The 18,755-nt window shown below is 38.7% G+C and overlaps 1 protein-coding gene across 2 annotated transcripts in view; it reads left to right on the top strand.

Annotated features, from left to right (window-relative positions):
* Nucleotides 1–18,755, top strand: part of SMC1B (structural maintenance of chromosomes 1B) — an 83,073-nt gene that overhangs the window by 14,836 nt on the left and 49,482 nt on the right. For both annotated transcript variants that reach the window (XM_039463154.2, XM_039463153.2), the window contains exons 6-11: nt 2,089–2,347; nt 6,305–6,445; nt 8,017–8,099; nt 8,900–9,107; nt 12,801–12,986; nt 15,565–15,744. In XM_039463154.2, coding sequence (XP_039319088.2) covers nt 2,089–2,347; nt 6,305–6,445; nt 8,017–8,099; nt 8,900–9,107; nt 12,801–12,986; nt 15,565–15,744 — 1,057 coding nt within the window. The remainder of the gene's footprint in view (nt 1–2,088; nt 2,348–6,304; nt 6,446–8,016; nt 8,100–8,899; nt 9,108–12,800; nt 12,987–15,564; nt 15,745–18,755) is intronic.

Below are 18,755 nucleotides of genomic sequence, written 5' to 3'. Positions count from 1 at the left end.
GGTGCCATGTTGCCAGCTTTTCTACTGTACAGTTGGTGACAAAGAAAAGGGAAGTTGGAGCCTTTTCTGTTGGCACACCTGCTAGTATTCACTCATGCAAGCTTCCAGTTTGCTTATGTATGTTTGTAACTCAATTTTTCAGGCTCCTCTTTGTTAGAAAAGAAATGATTTGGGGGCTGCTTTTTATTAAAAGGAAAGCTCTGCTGAGGATTCTCTTAACCTTCACTATCTGCTTAAATAATTTCTTTTTAGCTCCTGTATTAGTCCCACATTCCCCACACTCAGTTTCTCCTGTTTCTAACATCTTAACGCTGTTGTGATGTATTGTCAGAATTAACAAACCAATATTGATACATTAAAGTTCGTACTTTATTCATATTCTCAGTTTTTGCCTAATGTCCTTTTTATGATCCAGATTATCATATTATATTTAGTTATATGTCTCCCTAGCCTCCTTTTAGCTGTGTCAGTTCACTTGACAGTTTTGAGGAATATTGGTCAGTTTTGTTGTAGAACATCTTTCAATTGGGATTTGTCTAATGGTTTTCTCATAATTAGACTGAAGATATTGACTGTGTGGAGGAAGATCACAGAACTAAGATACCATTCTCATATTCTCTGAGTATCAGTGTATTACATATGTTACATGACATTTAGCATGTACTATATCATGTCATATCAACTTGGCATCCCTGTAGATGTTGACCTTGATCACCTGACTGAAGTAGTGTTTGTCGTGTTTCTCCACTGTAAGGTGATTTTTTTCTCCCTTTTCATGCTATAATCTGAGAGGAAGTCACTGATCGTAGCCCACGCAAGGAGTAGGAAGCGAAATGTTTTACCTTGAGGGCAAAGTGTTTACATGATTTAAAATTCTGCTCAAATTTGTCTCTACTTATTTTTAAATTAATTAATTTGTTGTTTACATCAGTATAGATTTATGGATATTTTACATTTGGAGTTATAATTCAGTATTACATTGCTTATTTTGTTGCTTAGATTGTTCCTACTTTGGCCATTGAGAACTCTTTGAGTTGGCTCCTGTGTCCCTTTGAAATATTCTTAAAATTTTTTTTTTTTGAGCTCTTCCTTATTTTCTAGAAAAGAAGTATCTCCTAGTGTCATTATGTATTAGCCAGTCCTAGCATCAGCTTGCCCAGGCCTATAATCAACCATTTCTCAAAGAAACCCTGTTTTTTTTTTTTTTGTTTTTTTTGTTTTTTTTGTTTTTATTGGAGAATGGTATTAGGAACCAATATCTAGGTGGTAGATGTGTTCATTGCCATTGCTTGCTTCTAGGCTTTCTCAGCTGATGGAACTAGGAAATATGTGTGTATACTGTTTATACACATAGCTATAAATATTTCCATATGTGACCATCTATATTAAGCTAAACATGAGGTCATATTGTTGTCTCCCAATTCTAAGCCATTACCACATGAATCATTCTAGCCTTCTCTTGCGTATCTGTAACCTCCCACTTCAACAATGGGAAATCTGGCTTCTACCATCGGCCATCCATTTGCTTAATTGTGCAGTTCCAGTAATCTTGTGTAATAATGTCACAATTGTGAACCCATACCCCCATGGAAAGCATCTTTAGAGTACAGTACTTAGGTGTTCTTATTTTGTTTTTGGTCTTACAGACTCCACTCTTTTCTAGAATTTGATCAGCATGTTTTCCTTCCAACTCTTTAGTAAGGTTGTTTCTACATCTGTAATAAAGTTAGATTCTTTATTGCATTCTACATTTCATCTAGGATCCCTTAGCCTCCTGAGTGATTCTTTTTTAATTTTCTTACATTAAGATTCATTATTGGTGCTGTAAAGTAATAGACGTTTTGGTAAATTTTTAGTGTCAAGTGTCTACCTACAGCACCACTACAGTACCACTCTCAAAAGTGACCTTACGCTTTTTTCAGTCTTTCCCCTGACCTTGCTCAACCTTTGACAACCATTGATCTGCTTATAGTCTCTGAAAGTTAATGTTTAGGATTTCTTTTTTAAAGTGGTTTGATCAAAACAACTTCTTCCCTTTTTATATTAAAGAAATGAAAATTTTTTAAAGCAAACTTTTTTCCTTTTCAGGTCACTTGAAACCCTTTTAAATCAGAAGAGACCTCAGTACATTAAAGCCAAAGAAAACACTTCTCATCACCTCAAGAAATTAGATGAGGCTAAGAAATCAATAAAGGACAGTGAAAAACAGTGTTCTAAACAGGAAGATGATATAAAAGCCCTGGAGACAGAGCTGGTTGATTTAGATGGTGCTTGGAGAAGTTTTGAAAAGCAGATTGAGAAAGAAATTTTACGTAAAGAACGAGACATTGAACTGGAAGCCAGTCAGGTAAAAAAAAAAAAAAAAAAAAATCTTGGGGGAAATCTTTTTTTTTTTGAGACAGAGTTTCGCTCTTGTTACCCGGGCTGGAGTGCAATGGCGCGATCTCGGCTCACCGCAACCTCCGCCTCCTGGGTTCAGGCAATTCTCCTGCCTCAGCCTCCTGAGTAGCTGGGATTACAGGCACGCGCCACCATGCCCAGCTAATTTTTTGTATTTTTAGTAGAGACGGGGTTTCACCATGTTGACCAAGGATGGTCTTGATCTCTTGACCTCGTGATCCACCCGCCTCAGCCTCCCAAAGTGCTGGGATTACAGGCTTGAGCCACCGCGCCCGGCTGGGGGGAAATCTTAAGTTTCTGTTGTTTCTTTAAATTAGAAAAAAAATTTTAAAATGACCTCTCTGATATTTTAAGAGATTATCCTCAGAATGTAAATTGTGGGGATTTAAATTTTTCAGCCTGCATACAGAATCTAAATTTATTTTTAATTTTAATTTTGTGGTGATAGGGTCTCACTCTGTCACTCAGACTAGAGTGCAGTGGCATGATCATGATCATGATGCAGGATTTTTTTTTTTTTTTTTGAGACGGTTTTGCTCTTGTTGCCCAGGCTAGAGTGCAATGGCGTGATCTCGGCTTACCGTAACCTCTGCCTTCTGGGTTCAAGTGATTCTCCTGCCTCAGCCTCCAAGTACTTGGGATTACAGGCATGCGCCACCACACCTGGCTGATTTTGTATTTTTAGTAGAGACAGGGTTTCTCTACGTTGGTCAGGTTGGTCTCAAACTCTTGACTTCAGATGATGTGCCTGCCTCGGCCTGCTAAAGTGCTGGGATTACAGGTGTGAGCCACCGTGCCCAGCCAATGCAGGATTTTTCTCAGTCACTTTGTCAGCCAGAGGCCCCCAGTTGGTGACACCCTTGCCCAGGCCTTGCTTGGACCTGAGTTCACTGCAGGAGCTGCCCTGTCCACCCAGCTTGCCAGGCCGCACCCAGCCTGCACTCCAGCATTAATTCCACAGCTGCCATGACTGCCCACACAGCCCCAGCAGGCGAGAGTGTGTGAACAAGCAAGTTTAGATTCCAGCCAGCTGTTCTAAGCACAGCACAGAAGCAGGCTCCGTGCAGTGTCTGGAGCTGGACTAGGCATGTCACAAGCCACTCCCACAGTGGACTCTTGCATCCAGATGGGGGGAAGACAGTGGCACCTGGGCAAGGGTGCTTGTGACCCCAAAGCCCCAGAGGGGATGTTACAGTGTGCTAATTAGCTCTTTGAGTCCTGTCCACAGCCCAACAGATGGCGGCATGTTAGCAGCTGTCAGACTCTTGACCAATTCTGGCCCTCAGCTCCGGGGCTGGCTTGGCCCTGCCACTGCTTCCTGTTGCGTGGGGCAGCTGTCCTCTGCCAGCAGAGAGCAGAGGACCACAGTGTTACAGCCCTCTCTATACCCATGCTTAGCAGGTCCTGAGTTCTTGTCCTGCATCTAAGAAGAATGAGGCTACACTGGCAATTGAAGAGTAAGGAGGGCGAAGAAGAATTTTATTGAGCAATGTAACAGCTCTCAGCAGAGAAGCGATGCAAGGGTGGTCCCTGTCCTGAAGTTGGGTGGTTTCTTCCCCAGTGTAGCTGGGTCTGGGGCTTTTATAGACTCAGAATGGGGAGATTGTGTGCTGATTGGTTTGTGAGTATGAAAAAAAAAAAAGCTAAAACAAAAGCACTGCTCTAAGGTGGATACAACAGTGTGAAAAACTAATTCAGGGAAGGTAGGTATATGTAAAATAGGTGAAGGGTGTAGGGGTCAATCAGAAGTAAGTGTGCCAAACAGGAAAATAGGTTCTCAGTCTTGTCTGTGGATTTACCCAGGATGTGTAGCTGGGCTTTAACCTGTCTTTGGCTTGAAGGTCAGGTGTGAGACAGGACCCACCCCTGTCTGTCTAGGACAGGCATCCCCAAACTTTTTACACAGGGGGCCAATTCACTGTCCCTCAGACCATTAGAGGGCCGCCACATACTGTGCTCCTCTCACTGACCACCAATGAAAGAGGTTCCCAGGCCGGGCGCAGTGGCTCAAGCCTGTAATCCCAGCACTTTGGGAGGCCGAGGCAGGCGGATCATGAGGTCAAGAGATCGAGATCATCCTGGTCAACATGGTGAAACCCCGTCTCTACTAAAAATACAAAAAATTAGCTGGGCATGGTGGCGCGTGCCTGTAATCCCAGCTACTCAGGAGGCTGAGGCAGGAGAATTGCCTGAACCCAGGAGGCGGAGGTTGCGGTGAGCCGAGATCGCGCCATTGCACTCCAGCCTGGGTAACAAGAGCAAAACTCTGTCTCAAAAAAAAAAAAAAAAAAAAAAAAAAAGAAAGAGGTTCCCCTTCCTGAAGTGCGGCGGGGGGCCGGATAAATGGCCTCAGGGGGCCACATGCGGCCCTCGGGCCGTAGTTTGGGGACATCTGGTCTAGGATTTGTCTGCCTCCTGCTGTTATTAATCACAGTTGATCCTTCTGTCTACAGGCTCATGCCATCACATCTGGCTAATTTTTAAAGTTTTTGTAGAGATGAGGTCTCATTGTGTTGCCCAGGCTGGTCTTAAACTCCTGAGTTGATGTGATCCTCTTGCCTTGGCTTCCCAAAGTGCTGAGATTACAGGCATGATCCATTGTGCCTGGCCTAAAAAAGTGTTTAAAGCAATGAGATACTCAAAAAAAACCTCTATACTAAGGTCTCTGTCCAAAAATCTTAGAAAGGAGAATCCAGAGAAAATGATAATTTTTCTACTTATATAGTCATAATTATTGTGGTATATAATTGTGATGTAAGATTATTGATAAAAGAGATAAAAATTGGTTGTCAGTTACACGTTTTTGTCTTTTACTGATTTACTATAATTAAATTTTGCATAATAAGAGATTAATCACTGAACATTTTAAAGCACCTTAAGTAATCAGTTTCCTTCCTGTCAATTAAGTGATTATGTCTCCTCAAAGCCACATGTATCTTTAAGTGTTTATGAAAGGAAAAAAATGATTATCTTACAAATGATAAGATAAACACTTGAGCCCAGGAGGTCAAGGCTGCATTGAGCCGTGATTGTGCCACTCTAGCCTAGGCAACAGAGCAAAATATAAATAACAATTTCAAAAATAAAAAAATTTTTTTTTTTTTTTGAGGTGGAGTTTTGTTGTGTCGCCCAGGCTGGAGTGCAGTGGCACAATCTCGGCTCACTGCAACCTCTACCTCCTGGGTTCAAGCGATTCTTCTGCCTCAGTCTCTCCAGCAACTGGGGCTACAGGCACAAACCACCACGCCCAGCTAAGATTTGTATTTTTAGTAGAGATGGGGTTTCACCATATTGGCCAGGATGGTCTTGAACTCCTGACCTTGTGATCTACCCACCTCGGCCTCCCAGGGTGCTGGGATTACAGGTGTGGGCTACCGTGCCCAGCAATAAACAGTTTTTTGTTTTTTGTTTTTGAGACGGAGTTTCGCTCTTGTTACCCAGGCTGGAGTGCAATGGCGCGATCTCGGCTCATCGCAACCTCTGCCTCCTGGGTTCAGGCAATTCTCTTGCCTCAGCCTTCTGAGTAGCTGGGATTACAGGTACGTGCCCCCATGCCCAGCTAATTTTTTGTATTTTTAGTAGAGACGGGGTTTCACCATGTTGACCAGGATGGTCTTGATCTCTTTACCTCGTGATCCACCTGCCTCAGCCTCCCAAAGTGCTGGAATTACAGGCGTGAGCCACCACACCTGGCGCAATAAACAGTTTTTTTAAGGAAGGTTTTATGTTCACATTATTTTACCTGGGGAAAGTGGTCGATTATGATTTAATTATAAAGTAAGATTTTCGGAAGATTAATCCAGTACTAGAAGATTAACTATCTTCTAGTACTGGATTTCATACAAAGAATTTGCTCTCATGCTTATTTAAGTGAATTAGCAATTTTTCAATACTGTTTATGCAGCTGGATCATTATAAGGAACTTAAAGAACAAGTAAGAAAGAAAGTAGCTATAATGAGTCAACAGCTGGAAAAACTGCGGTGGGAACAGAAGACAGATGAAGAAAGACTGGCATTTGAAAAGAGGAGGCATGGAGAAGTTCAGGTATCTTGGGTTTTACAGTAATGATTTAGAATTATTCTTAATGAAATTTTATTTCCTTTTTGTACTTGAATCCGAATGAATCTTCTTAACCTTACACTATACTGCCTCATTTCATTTATTTCATGATTTGGTAGATGAAGATACAAACAAATATAAAAGACATAATCTATGATAGTTCTGTGAGTAGAAAAGGGCAAGGAAAATAAGGTGGTAACATACCTGGAATTACTTTTAAAACATTTGTATAATTGTATAATTTGTATCGTGTTATAAACTTACACACTGAAATTTGTTCCAGGCCCCCAGGTGGTAACCCCTCAGAGGTCCACCTGGCAAGTAAAATTAATAACCGTGAAGGGACCTATTTAGTGTGACATAGGCTCTGGAAGTGGCCAGAGTAAAGGTCCACAGGCAGGTTTTTCTAATTTACTGAACTTGGTACTCCTTAACTAATCTTGTTTCTTCCTCTCTGAATGGAATTTGTAAGTGAGGTAATAGAATTTCAATATGGGACTCTAATATCAACATGTATAGTCCGCACAAAAAGGAGCTGTAGCTTACTCATTTTTATACAGTAACTCTGGCATCTAGCACAGTGGGTGTTTGTTCAGTGAATTTGTGTGATAAGTGAGTAAAACAGGATAATTATCTTCATGGAATGTGTTCATACTTTTCTACTTGAAAACTATTATTTCCTCTTTCCTCATATACTGAAATAATTGTTTTTGGTTTCTTATACTCTTTATTTTAAATCCAACCATTTAGTGATCGATTAAGAGATTAATTTTGCTACAGTGTACAGGATGCATTAAGTGGGGGAAAAGTTAGAGATGTGAAACCAGTTGGAGACTACTGTAGTACTAGACTGCTACTACAGTAGTAGTCCCCAACTGGATTTAACAATAAAGTGATAGAACAACGCTTTCATGAAGTCCTCACCCACAAGCCTATTAGTTGCCCTATAGTTCCTATGTTATTACAACACAAAACAACTCTACTGTAATTACTAATTTAATTGTATGTCTCTCCTACCAGACATCGGTCTTTCAGAGCAGGGACTCTTTCCTGTTTATATCTGTATCTCTAGTTCCTATCACATGGTAGCCAGTGAACATATTTAGGTTACCATATAATAGGAACTTCTTGTTTCAAAAGTAATTGTGGTACTTTTGCACCAACCTAATATATTTGTTGGTGCAACAAATTTTGAACACTGTTGCAAAAGTAATTGTGATACTTTTGCACCAACCTAATATATTTGTTGAGTGAATTAGTTTAAGTGATAAGAACTATATAGATATTTGAAAATAATCTCCTTGAAGTTTGAAGTTACAGAGAGAAATCACTTGGGATGAAATATCTAGCAAATGGTACAGTCAGGATTTCAACCCTGATATGCCTTTTCAAAATTAAAATTTCAAAATTAAAATTTGCTCTGATAAGTGTTTTCATATAATTATATTTGACATCTTTCAAATTTATAACAGCTTATAATATAGTAAGTTCTAGGCATGTAATTTTGTTGGTCTGGAATTGCTGTAATTGATTTTAGATTTCATTTCCTCTTTTAGGGAAATCTAAAACAAATAAAAGAACAAATAGAAGATCATAAAAAACGAATAGAGAAGTTAGAGGAGTATACAAAGACATGCATGTAGGTAGAGTAAAAAAAATTCCCTTGCAGCAGTTTTCTTTTCTTTTTTTCTTTTTTTTTGAGAGAGGGTCTCGCTCCCCTTGCTGAGGCTAGAGTGCAGTGGTACAGTCATGGCTCATTGCAGCTGTGACTTCCAGGGCTCACATGACTCTTACCTTAGGCCGTAGCTGAGACTACAGGCATGTGCCACCACACTCAGCTTTTTGTATTTCTGGTAGAGATGGGGTTTCACCATGCTGCCCAGGCTGGTCTTGAACTCCTGGACTCCCAAAGTGCTGGGATTACAGTTGTGAGCCACTGCACCCCTTGCAGTTTTCTTATCTATGAATTTCTTTCTTTTTCTTTCTTTTTTTTTTTTTTTTTTTTGAGACAGGGTTTCGCTCTCTCACCCAGACTGGAGTGCAGTGGCATGATCATGGCTTACTGCAACCTACACCCGCTGGGCTCAAGTGATCCATCTGCCTCAGTCCCCTGAGTAGCTGGTACTACAGTTGTGTGCCACCACAGCTGACTCTTTTTTTTATATTTTGTAGAGACAGGGTTTTGCCATGTTGCCCAGGCTGGTCTCAAAATTCCTGGACTCAAGCCATCCACCCACCTCAGCCTCTCAAGAGTGCTGGGATTACAGGAGTGAGCCACCTGGCCCTGCCATATTTTTATTAACAAAGAATGAGCAAAATCTCTTTTGCCCATGTTTGGTGTCAGGTTTATTGCATTTTGTACCCTGCAATGCCGTTGTATCTGATAATTCTTAAAGTTTGGTTTATCATTTTGCTTTATAATTTGTTGTTATTTGGTAGGGATTGTTTGGAAGAGAAGAAAAAGCAAGAGGAAACCCTGGTGGATGAAATTGAAAAAACAAAATCAAGAATGTCTGAAGTTAATGAAGAACTGAATCTTATTAGAAGTGAATTGCAGAATGCTGGAATTGATAGCCATGAGGGAAAACGTCAGCAAAAGAGAGCAGAGGTTCTGGAGCACCTTAAAAGACTGTACCCAGATTCTGTGGTAATTAGAATGAATAGTTAATTTAAACAAAAAGAAAACTAAGCTTTCCTGTTTGCTTACAACATATCTTCTTATTTGGGATTAGAAATAATACCATTATTACAAAGCAATATTATTTCAGACATCTTTAAGTTTTGTGTTTGAGTCTTTATATTTAAAATGTAATAGTAAATAATTAGAGTAAAACTTCTGGTAGTATCTATAGATACGTAATTATTGGGGGAGAAGCATAACATGAACATAGTACTTAGAAAATTCAATTTGTGGCCAGTATCACCAAAAGAACTTGGATGCTGTGAAGAAGTCTGACCCCCGCATACATACAGCCTCAAACCTCATGTTTTGCAAGGTTTCATTTGTTTTTGAAATATTTTTTCAGCATCCAGTATTGCTAGTGTATTCCATTAGCCAAAATACAATATCCCCTGTTGCTTAAGGTGTCCGCCTCACAAGATTATTTCCTTTTGTATCAGGGTTGCATCTGACTCTCTTGTCGTTAACATCAGTGCGTACTATGCAATCCTTATTTTATGTTATGGCCTATCTGGGACTGGTAACCAGTGCTCTATTTTGAAACACCTATTGGCTGGGCACTGTGGCTCATGCCTGTAATTTTGGGAGGCCAAGGCAGGTGGAGCACTTGAGGTCAGGAGTTCAAGATCAGCCTGGGCAACATGGTGAAACCCCTCTCCACTAAAAATACAAAAATTAGACAGGTGTGGTGGCAGGTGCCTGTAATCCCAGCTACTTAGGAGGCTGACATAGGAGTATCACTTGAACCTGGGAGGTGGAGGTTGCAGTGAGCAGAGATTACGTCATTGCACTCCAGCCTGGCAAAAAAACAAAAACACCACCTACCATTGGCCTCCATATCCGCACTTTCATGGTTTTTCTTCTATCTCTCTGGCCACCCATCTTCATCTCCTTGATAGCATCTGTTTTGACTTTCTGACTCTTAAATATCGGTTTTGACTTCTAGATAATGATGGAGTAAGTCTAGGTCACAGAATCTGGATCCCCCAATTCCTATCGAAATGACAAAAAATAGTAAAACAGACATGCACTCACGCATGCACACATGCGCGCACGCACACACACACACACACACAAAACTAGTTCAACAACCAATCAACCTGATGCCATATGCTTTAGAAAATGGTGATAATCTAGGATCTGAAAAAAAAGATTGAAGTATAGCATTGCCTTTTCTCAACTTCACAGAAGCTGAACTGACAAACTGATTCCTGAGAATTTTTACCTAGTATTCCTTACTCTAGCAAGAAGCAAACTCACATATATTTGTTTCCTTTTCCTCTTCTAACTGGAAGGAGTTAGATTTAAAAACTGGTGAATTGGGCTGGGCACAGTAGCTCACGCCAGTAATCCCAGTACTTTGGGTGGCTAAAGTGAATGGACACTTGAGGTCAGGAGTTGGAGACCAGCCTTGCCAACACGGTGAAACCCCGTCTCTAGTAAACAAAAACATTAGCCGAGTGTGGTGGTGCACGCCTGTAATCCTAGCTACTTGGGAGGCTGAGGCAGGAGAATCACTTGGAGTGAGCTGAGATTGGGCTACTGCACGCCAGCCTGGGTGATAGAGTGAGACTCAGTTTCAGAAAAAAAAAAAAAAAAAAAAAAACTGCTGGTGAATTGGGGAACGTGAAGCTCATATGCTCTCTAATGGAAGTGAAGACCCTAGGTCTCACTTCCTAGGGCTTTAAAATTGAGAGGCCATTTTGAAGCCCTCTCTTCAAGATGGGATTCGTCTTCCTCCCTCAAGATAGAAGGACCGTGGTATAGGATATTAATTAAAAACTCAGATGAGAGAGAATTCAGTTACTTAAATGAAGTGTGTTCTTAAAAAGTCTTAGGTGAGTTCTCACTTGCCCCTACCATCCAGTTTCTTAAAGTAAATAGAATGGGAAATACTTATTCTATCAGTTGTTGCTCAGAGGAGGTAATCGTCTCAGTTCTGTGAGAAAGGGAATTAGAAAGTTACCCACCATAGCGAATCAAAGATCTGAACAGAACTATTCACATTAAACATAAGGAAGGTGAAAAGAATCACTGTGGCAGCTGTAGGTACATATAACAACAAGGAGAAACAAAGTATTTAAAAACATTTAGAAGTCAAAGAGCCCAGTCTAGAAGGTCACAGAACAAAATCCCCTGTAAATGTTTTACACTATGGGCAACTTAATAAGCACTTGAATTTATAAAACTAGATTCAAATACCAGGTAAAACAGCTGGGTGCGGTGGCACATGCCTGTGGTCCCAGCTATTCGGGAGGTTGAGGCTGCAGGATCTCTTGAGTCCAGGAGTTCTGGGCTGTAGTGCACTATGCCGATTGGGTGTCTGCACTAAGTTTGGCATCAATGTGGTGACCTCCCAGGAGTGGGGGACCACAAGGTTGCCTAAGGAGGGGTGAACCAGCCCAGTTTGGAAATGGAGCAGGTAAAAACTCCCATGCTGATCAGTAGTGGGATCGCGCCTGTGAATAGCCACTGCACTCCAGCCTGGGCAACATAGTGAGACCCCGTTTCAATATTAAAAAAAAAGAAAGAAAAAGGAGGTAAAACAATAAGATGAAAAGGAAAATACAAGCTATGAAAACAAATCAAGAACAGGCATTATTACTGAATAATTATAGTTAGCATGTAAGTAATAAATAACATAGACAAATTAACAAATTAGAAGCATTAATAAGAAATACTAGTAAATTAGAAGTAGCTGCCAGGTGTGCTGGTGTGCAGCTATAGTTTCAGTTACTCAGAGGCTGAGGCAGGAGGATAGCTTGAGCCTAGGAGTTTGAGACCACCCTGGGCAACATAGCAAGACCTCATCTCTTAAAAAAAAAAAAAAAGGTAGCAAATAATGGATTACACAGCTGAAAATCAAACTATTGACCCTGAATAAAGGCTTGAGATCATTACAAACTATTGGAGAAGAAAAAGACAGACGTTTAAATAATTAGAGCAAAGATAAATATGAAAGACAGTGATGGTCTATGATAGGAAAATGGTATCCCTGAAGTAGAACCTAACTAATGCAGGAAACAGTCCAAAAATACAAAATTAAACCTTTAGATACTGTAGAGACTACTGATACACGATGCTTGACATTCAGACATTTTCTAGTAAAGCTTTTGAACTTCAATCTAATGAATTCTTGATCATTCTTCAGGTCTTAGATCAAGTGACACTTCATGGAAATCCTTCCTGGACTTCTTATGCCAACATGATCTTTGCTAAATATCCTCAGAGCACTCTCTACTTTGTCATTGTCTAGCTCTAGACTAAAAATTCTGTGAGGTCAGAAAGTATCTGCTTTGTTTCATTAATGTTTTTTCCAGTGTCTAACTCAGTACCTGCAATAGTAGGTGCCTTAAAGATTTTTTGTTTAATAGATAAGGAAATGAATGAATATTATCTAATTAAGTAGTTTTAGAAAATATTTTAATATTTTAGTAAGGCTAGTCCCTCTATTACTCTTTTTTAAAATATAGTGTCACATAGCTAGATGGACATTTCATAATGAAACTTAGGCCTATTTAAGTAAAACCACTAATGATGAGGTATATAATTTTATAAAATTAGTTTTTGTCTGTGCTACTCTGTTATGTTGGAAAACAATGAATTATGTATTTCACACGAATATATCTGATTTTCTCCCCTTTTTTGAAACCTGCTAAGTTTGGAAGACTACTTGACCTGTGTCATCCTATTCATAAGAAATATCAGCTGGCTGTTACTAAGCTTTTCGGCCACTACATCATTGCCATTGTTGTTGCCTCTGAAAAGGTAGCAAAAGATTGTATTCGATTTCTGAAGGAGGAAAGAGCTGAACCTGAGACATTCCTCGCTCTAGATTACCTTGATGTAAGAACTTCATAATGCCTATATTTATAATGATAAAAATCTTGTCTTTTAAAGAATGTTTTCATTGCCTAAAGCTATCATAGTGATTGAAAAAAATTGTAGCTTCGATGTCATTTAAATGGCTGGTGTTAAATACATTGTCAAGCAAAGAATAATGTCAAGTGGCTGCTCTCTTTCTTTATATCATATCATTTCTTCCTTATCTAGTTTTTACAGAATTCTACCTTACTTTGATTTCATTGCACTAGCAGTGCATTACTCTATCTATTAGCCAGCAATATATTTTGTTGTGTATAGCAAAGTATAGGAAATGGATAAGACATATAGTCTGTTGGTGTAATGCCAAGTCAGTCTTAATAGTAAATACTTGACCCAGTATATTAGGTCTTTGTGGAAAAGACTAAATTTTGAGGCTTGAGATATGTATTGAGATACCTTAACATATCCTGAGCCTAAATTCGTGAAGCAGGAGCTCTGTTGTATCATGATTGATATCCTTTAGTGATTTTTCATTGACTACTTAAGAAAATGTTCTCTTTGGTTCACCAGTCAAGACCCTGAATTGTAGACAGTCTGCACAGTAGTTAAGAGCACATGCCTTAGAGCTGGACGGGTCTGAGTTTGAATCTCAGCCCCACCTCTAATTAGCTCTTACTTATTCTTTTTTTTTTTTTTTTTTTTTTTTTTTGAGACGGAGTTTCGCTTTTGTTACCCAGGCTGGAGTGCAATGGCGCGATCTCGGCTCACCGCAACCTCCACCTCCTGGGTTCAGGCAATTCTCCTGCCTCAGCCTCCTGAGTAGCTGGGATTACAGGCACGCACCACCATGCCCAGCTAATTTTTTGTATTTTTAGTAGAGACGGGGTTTCACCATGTTGACCAGGATGGTCTCGATCTCTCGACCTCGTGATCCACCCGCCTCGGCCTCCCAAAGTGCTGGGATTACAGGCTTGAGCCACCGCGCCCGGCCGCTCTTACTTATTCTTAATTTTTCTGAGCATCAGTTTTCCATGTATGAAATAGAAGAATTAGTTCTTATTGGATTACTACAAGGAATTGTTACATGTAAAGCAGCTGGCATAGGACCTACACAGAGAAAAGTCTCAGCAAATGCTGGCTGGTGTTACTCGTGGTCCAGATCTCCCTTTTGTGCTTCCACACTGTTGCTACCTTCTGCTCACTAAAACTCTTTACCCCAACTCATCTACCTGTTAGAATCCTGTTTTACTTATTTCTCACTTAAGGTTTTTTTCAAGACAGACTCATTTTTTAAAAAATCTCACATAGAAGTGTATCAAATATAAAGGGAATACTCCTACCCCGTCATAATGCTCGATTCCTTAATAGTAACTACTTTAAATTGCCTCCATACACTTAATTTATATTACTATATATTCCCAAGTGAATATATATACACACACATTTTGGTTGTATGTAAGTTTTCTGCTTTGTTTTGTTTTGTTTAAAAAGTGAGATCATACTTGCCGGTTTTTGATAATACATTGCAGACGCTTCTGTGATCTGTCGTAAACCCAACCTAAAAGTCATGACTAAGAAGGTCTGAAGGCTTTCCTGATCATTTAAGTCGAAAGTGTTTTGGTTTTTTGAGACGAGAGTCTCGCTCTTGTTGCCCAGGCTGGAGTGCAATGGCATGATCTCAGCTCACTGCGACCTCTGCCTCCTGGGTTCAAGTGATTCTCTTGCCTCAGCCTCCCAAGTAGCTGGGATTATATGCATGTGCCACCACATCTGGTTAATTTTTATATTTTTAGTAGAGACAGGTTTTCACCATGTTGGCTGGACTGATCTTAAACTCCTGACCTCAAGTGATCCACCTGCCTTGGCCTCCCAAAATGCTGGGATTACAGGTGTGAGCTACCACTCCCTGCCCAAAAGTGGTTTTTAAACTTCCATAGTGTTGTGCTACTCTTTTGACACCTACCTGAATGGGCATTATTTTCCACTAGATTTTATGATTTTAAATGTGGGGGACACTTCTTATGCATTGTTTTATCCCAACTAGTTAGTGACAGAGTTGAATCTGGAAATTATGTCTTCTGGCTTTTAATGAAGTTTTTGTTTTTAAAAAATATTACCTAAACCAATGATGGGATATAGTTCATCATATTCTTAGCAAACTTTTATTTTATGTAATTACATACTTTTTTTTTTTTTTGAGATGGAGTCTAACTCTGTCACCCAGGCTGGAATGCAGTAGCACGATCTCAGCTCACTGCAACCTCCGCCTCCCGAGTTCAAGTGAGTCTCCTACCTCAGCCTCCTGAGTAGCTAGGATGACAGGCGTGAGCCACCATGCTGAGTTAATTTTTCTGTAATTTTTATTTGAGATGGGGTTTCACCTTGTTGGCCAGGCTAGTCTTAAACTCCTGACCTCAAGTGAATCCACCCGCGTCTGCCTCCCAGAGTGCTGGGATTACAGGCATGACCATCTCACCCGGCTGGGTACATACTGTTAATCTTTTGCTGCCATGCTTATATATTTTGTGAAAAGGAATATCATGAGCATTTGGGTTTTCTTCAGTGTATCTAATATGTTAAATATTTTTAAACTCTTTAGATCAAGCCAATCAATGAAAGATTAAGGGAGCTTAAAGGCTGTAAAATGGTGATTGATGTCATAAAGACTCAGTTTCCTCAGCTGAAGAAAGTGATTCAGTTTGTGTGTGGAAATGGTCTTGTTTGTGAGACTGTGGAAGAAGCAAGGCATATTGCATTCGGTGGACCTGAAAGACGGAAAGTAAGAAAAGAGGCTTATATCACACCTCTGGATAAGTTGAAGTAGTACTTAAAAGACCAACATAATAGACACAAACACACAGAAATATTTATATTTGCTTTTATGTGTTATATGCTTATAACATAAAAACATACATGCTTTTATATGTTGTTTTTTCTAAAGAGAACCAGCCTAGAACTTAAAGTGGTTATGGCTTCAGTGGTTTTTCTAATGTTCCACTGAATTTAGGAAAAAAAAAAAAACTCATAGCATTTCTCAACATCATAAATTATATTTTGAAAATTAGATTTATTTTAATAATATTCTAAAGCATTTATTTTTTTTAACCTTATATGGAACCCTGGATATAGTACCTGTGTTTTTGGATACCAGGAAAAGATTTAGGGTATCTATTTTACCCTCTGGGTTAATTCTTCCATAATTTAGTGGAGATACTAACTGTCCTTTTGCATGTTCAAGGTTTAACGTATTTGAATTTCTAAAAAAAAAGCACAATTAAAATGAGATTACTGAATACTGGTATCTTGAGGAAATAATTTTGGTCTTAAAAATAAGTGTGATTTTACTCTCAGTTGAATAGAGAGTATTTAGTTATATTTGTATTTAGTTGAGCAATGTTAAACTCCTTAAATTATCTGACATAGTTTTTTTAAAAACTACATTTATGATGAAGTATAATGTAATGCTTAAGGGTATAAGCTATAACTTAAGACCAGTGATGCTACTTAGTAATTAATTACGTGAATGTTGGGAAGTCTGTAAACCACTCGTTTTAGTTTTCTCATCTAAAATTGGGGAAATAATATTACCTGTTTTATGGGGTCATAAATTAAATTAAGTAAACATGTAAAATGCTATTATAGTGCCTGGCAAGTAGCTCTCAAAAACTGGTTATAATTTTATAACTTACTAGTCAATTAACACATTCAGTCTGGAATGTCCAGAATTGCAGATAAACACAAAGCAGGCAATTCTTAAGACACATGAGGATTTCCAGTGTTAAATTTATTGACTTATCTAACATGATTAACTTTTCATACATTTTGGTGTTTCTGATCAATAGTCTTAAGCATAATGTGATCACTGCCATTGATTTCTACACGTTAAATTGAAGCAAGCGTAATAAGTTACTGTTTTAACTTACTTTGCTGCCTAATTAACTATACTAACATTGACTTTTGTATATTTGTATATTTCATAGAATTGATATTTGAAGATTTGTATAGTCAAGTCACATGAAGATATGATTGCTTATTCCTTCATATAACAAATATTTATGGTTTCTAGCTTGTTCATAATAACCTCTTCACCCAGTTTGGTTGTATCTTATTTTTATCAGTAGTTCAGAATTTTAATCAGCTGTATCTTATTTGTATTTTAACTGTATCTCAGGACTTTGAAAGACTTTTCTCTTTTAGATTGGGTCAAACAATTGGATAGATGTCACGTTTTCATAGAAATCATCTGGTGACTCATCTGGAATTTTTGCTTTTGGTTTTCTATATACTTAATACCATGTTTTAGAATTTTATTTATTTAAACATTGCAAATAGTATTAAACATTTTGGTTTACTTGTAAACTATAGTATATACAAACTACATACAATATCTATAAACTACAAATATGAATTACATTAATTCTGCTAGCCATATTTGGTCACCATATTTTAGTGATAACTTAGTTTTTACATATTTTTAAAATTTATATACCAAAATTTTAAAATCCTGAATCTCTTTACGTATATGTAATTATTCTCTCCGTTCCCTTTAACCAGAGATACAATTACTTGTTTTCTTCTCCTGTAGACTGGTTGGTTGTTACTCTAAAATACGTATATTATAGAAAGATCTACTTACACTGTGCCCTTTTAATATGGTGAAGCAAAAAGCAGACCCAGAAAAATGTCAGTAGCTGGACAATTTTTGAAAAAACTTTTTTTTCCAAAATTGCACGTATTAAACAATAGTAAATAATGTGCAGGTTACTACTTTGTCGATTACCCTCTAGAATAAAATATAGTTAATCTAAACTTCATTCCTGGTATCAGGATAAATTCCAAAAATTAGAATGAATTAGAAATGTTAATGTAAAAAGTAAAAACATAAAATTTCTAAGAGAAACCATGGGAAATTTTTTCTTTCTTTTGGAAGTGGAGTCTTGCTCTGTCACCCAGGCTGGAGTGCAGTAGTATGATCTCCGCTTACTGCAACCTCTGCCTCCCGGGTTCAAGTGATTTTCTGCCTCTGCCTCCCAAGTAGCTAGGATTACAGGCACCCCCTACCATGCCTGGCTAATTTTTGTATCTTTAGTGGAGAAAGGGTTTTACCATGTTGGCCAGGCTGGTCTCGAACTCCTGACCTCGAGTGGTCTGCCTGCCTTGGCCTCCCAAAGTGCTGAGATTACAGGTGTGAACCACTGCACCCGGCCTGGGAAATTTTTCTTAATCTCAGAGGCAGGAGGCCTTTTTCCAATATGACAAAAAACCCAAAAGCTGTAAAAGATGAATGAATTCACCTAACAAAGAGTTTCCGTATGGCAAAGACTAAGAAAAATCAAAAGAAAAATGGCAAACTGGGGAAAGTATTTGTAGCATTTAGTAAAGAGCAAATGTTCTTACAGATCACTATGGAAAAGAACAATAATATAGTTGGAAAATGGACAAGGGATATGAACAAACTTGTTTTCATGAAAGGAAATAAAATTCTTGAATGTGAAAATGCAACCTCACTCATATGGGAAATACCCACTAAAATTACACTGAGGTACTATTTTCACCTGTCAGATTGACCAACATCAAAAAGTTCAGTAATACTTTATAGGGACAGAGATTCTTCTGTTCACTGCTGTGGGAACTTAAATTTATAGCAGTTCTGTGAAGGGCAGTTCTGTCACTTGTACCTATGAGGAACTTAGCATATAAATTAACTTACATGTGTGAAATGATGAGTGTACAAACTTTGTTCATTGAACCATTGGGTATAATAGGAAAAATTGGAACCAACCCAGATAT

The sequence above is a fragment of the Saimiri boliviensis genome, chromosome 21 (assembly GCF_048565385.1).
Source record: "Saimiri boliviensis isolate mSaiBol1 chromosome 21, mSaiBol1.pri, whole genome shotgun sequence".
NCBI classification, from domain to species: Eukaryota; Metazoa; Chordata; class Mammalia; order Primates; family Cebidae; genus Saimiri; species Saimiri boliviensis.
This window is presented reverse-complemented; position numbering and strand designations above follow the sequence as displayed.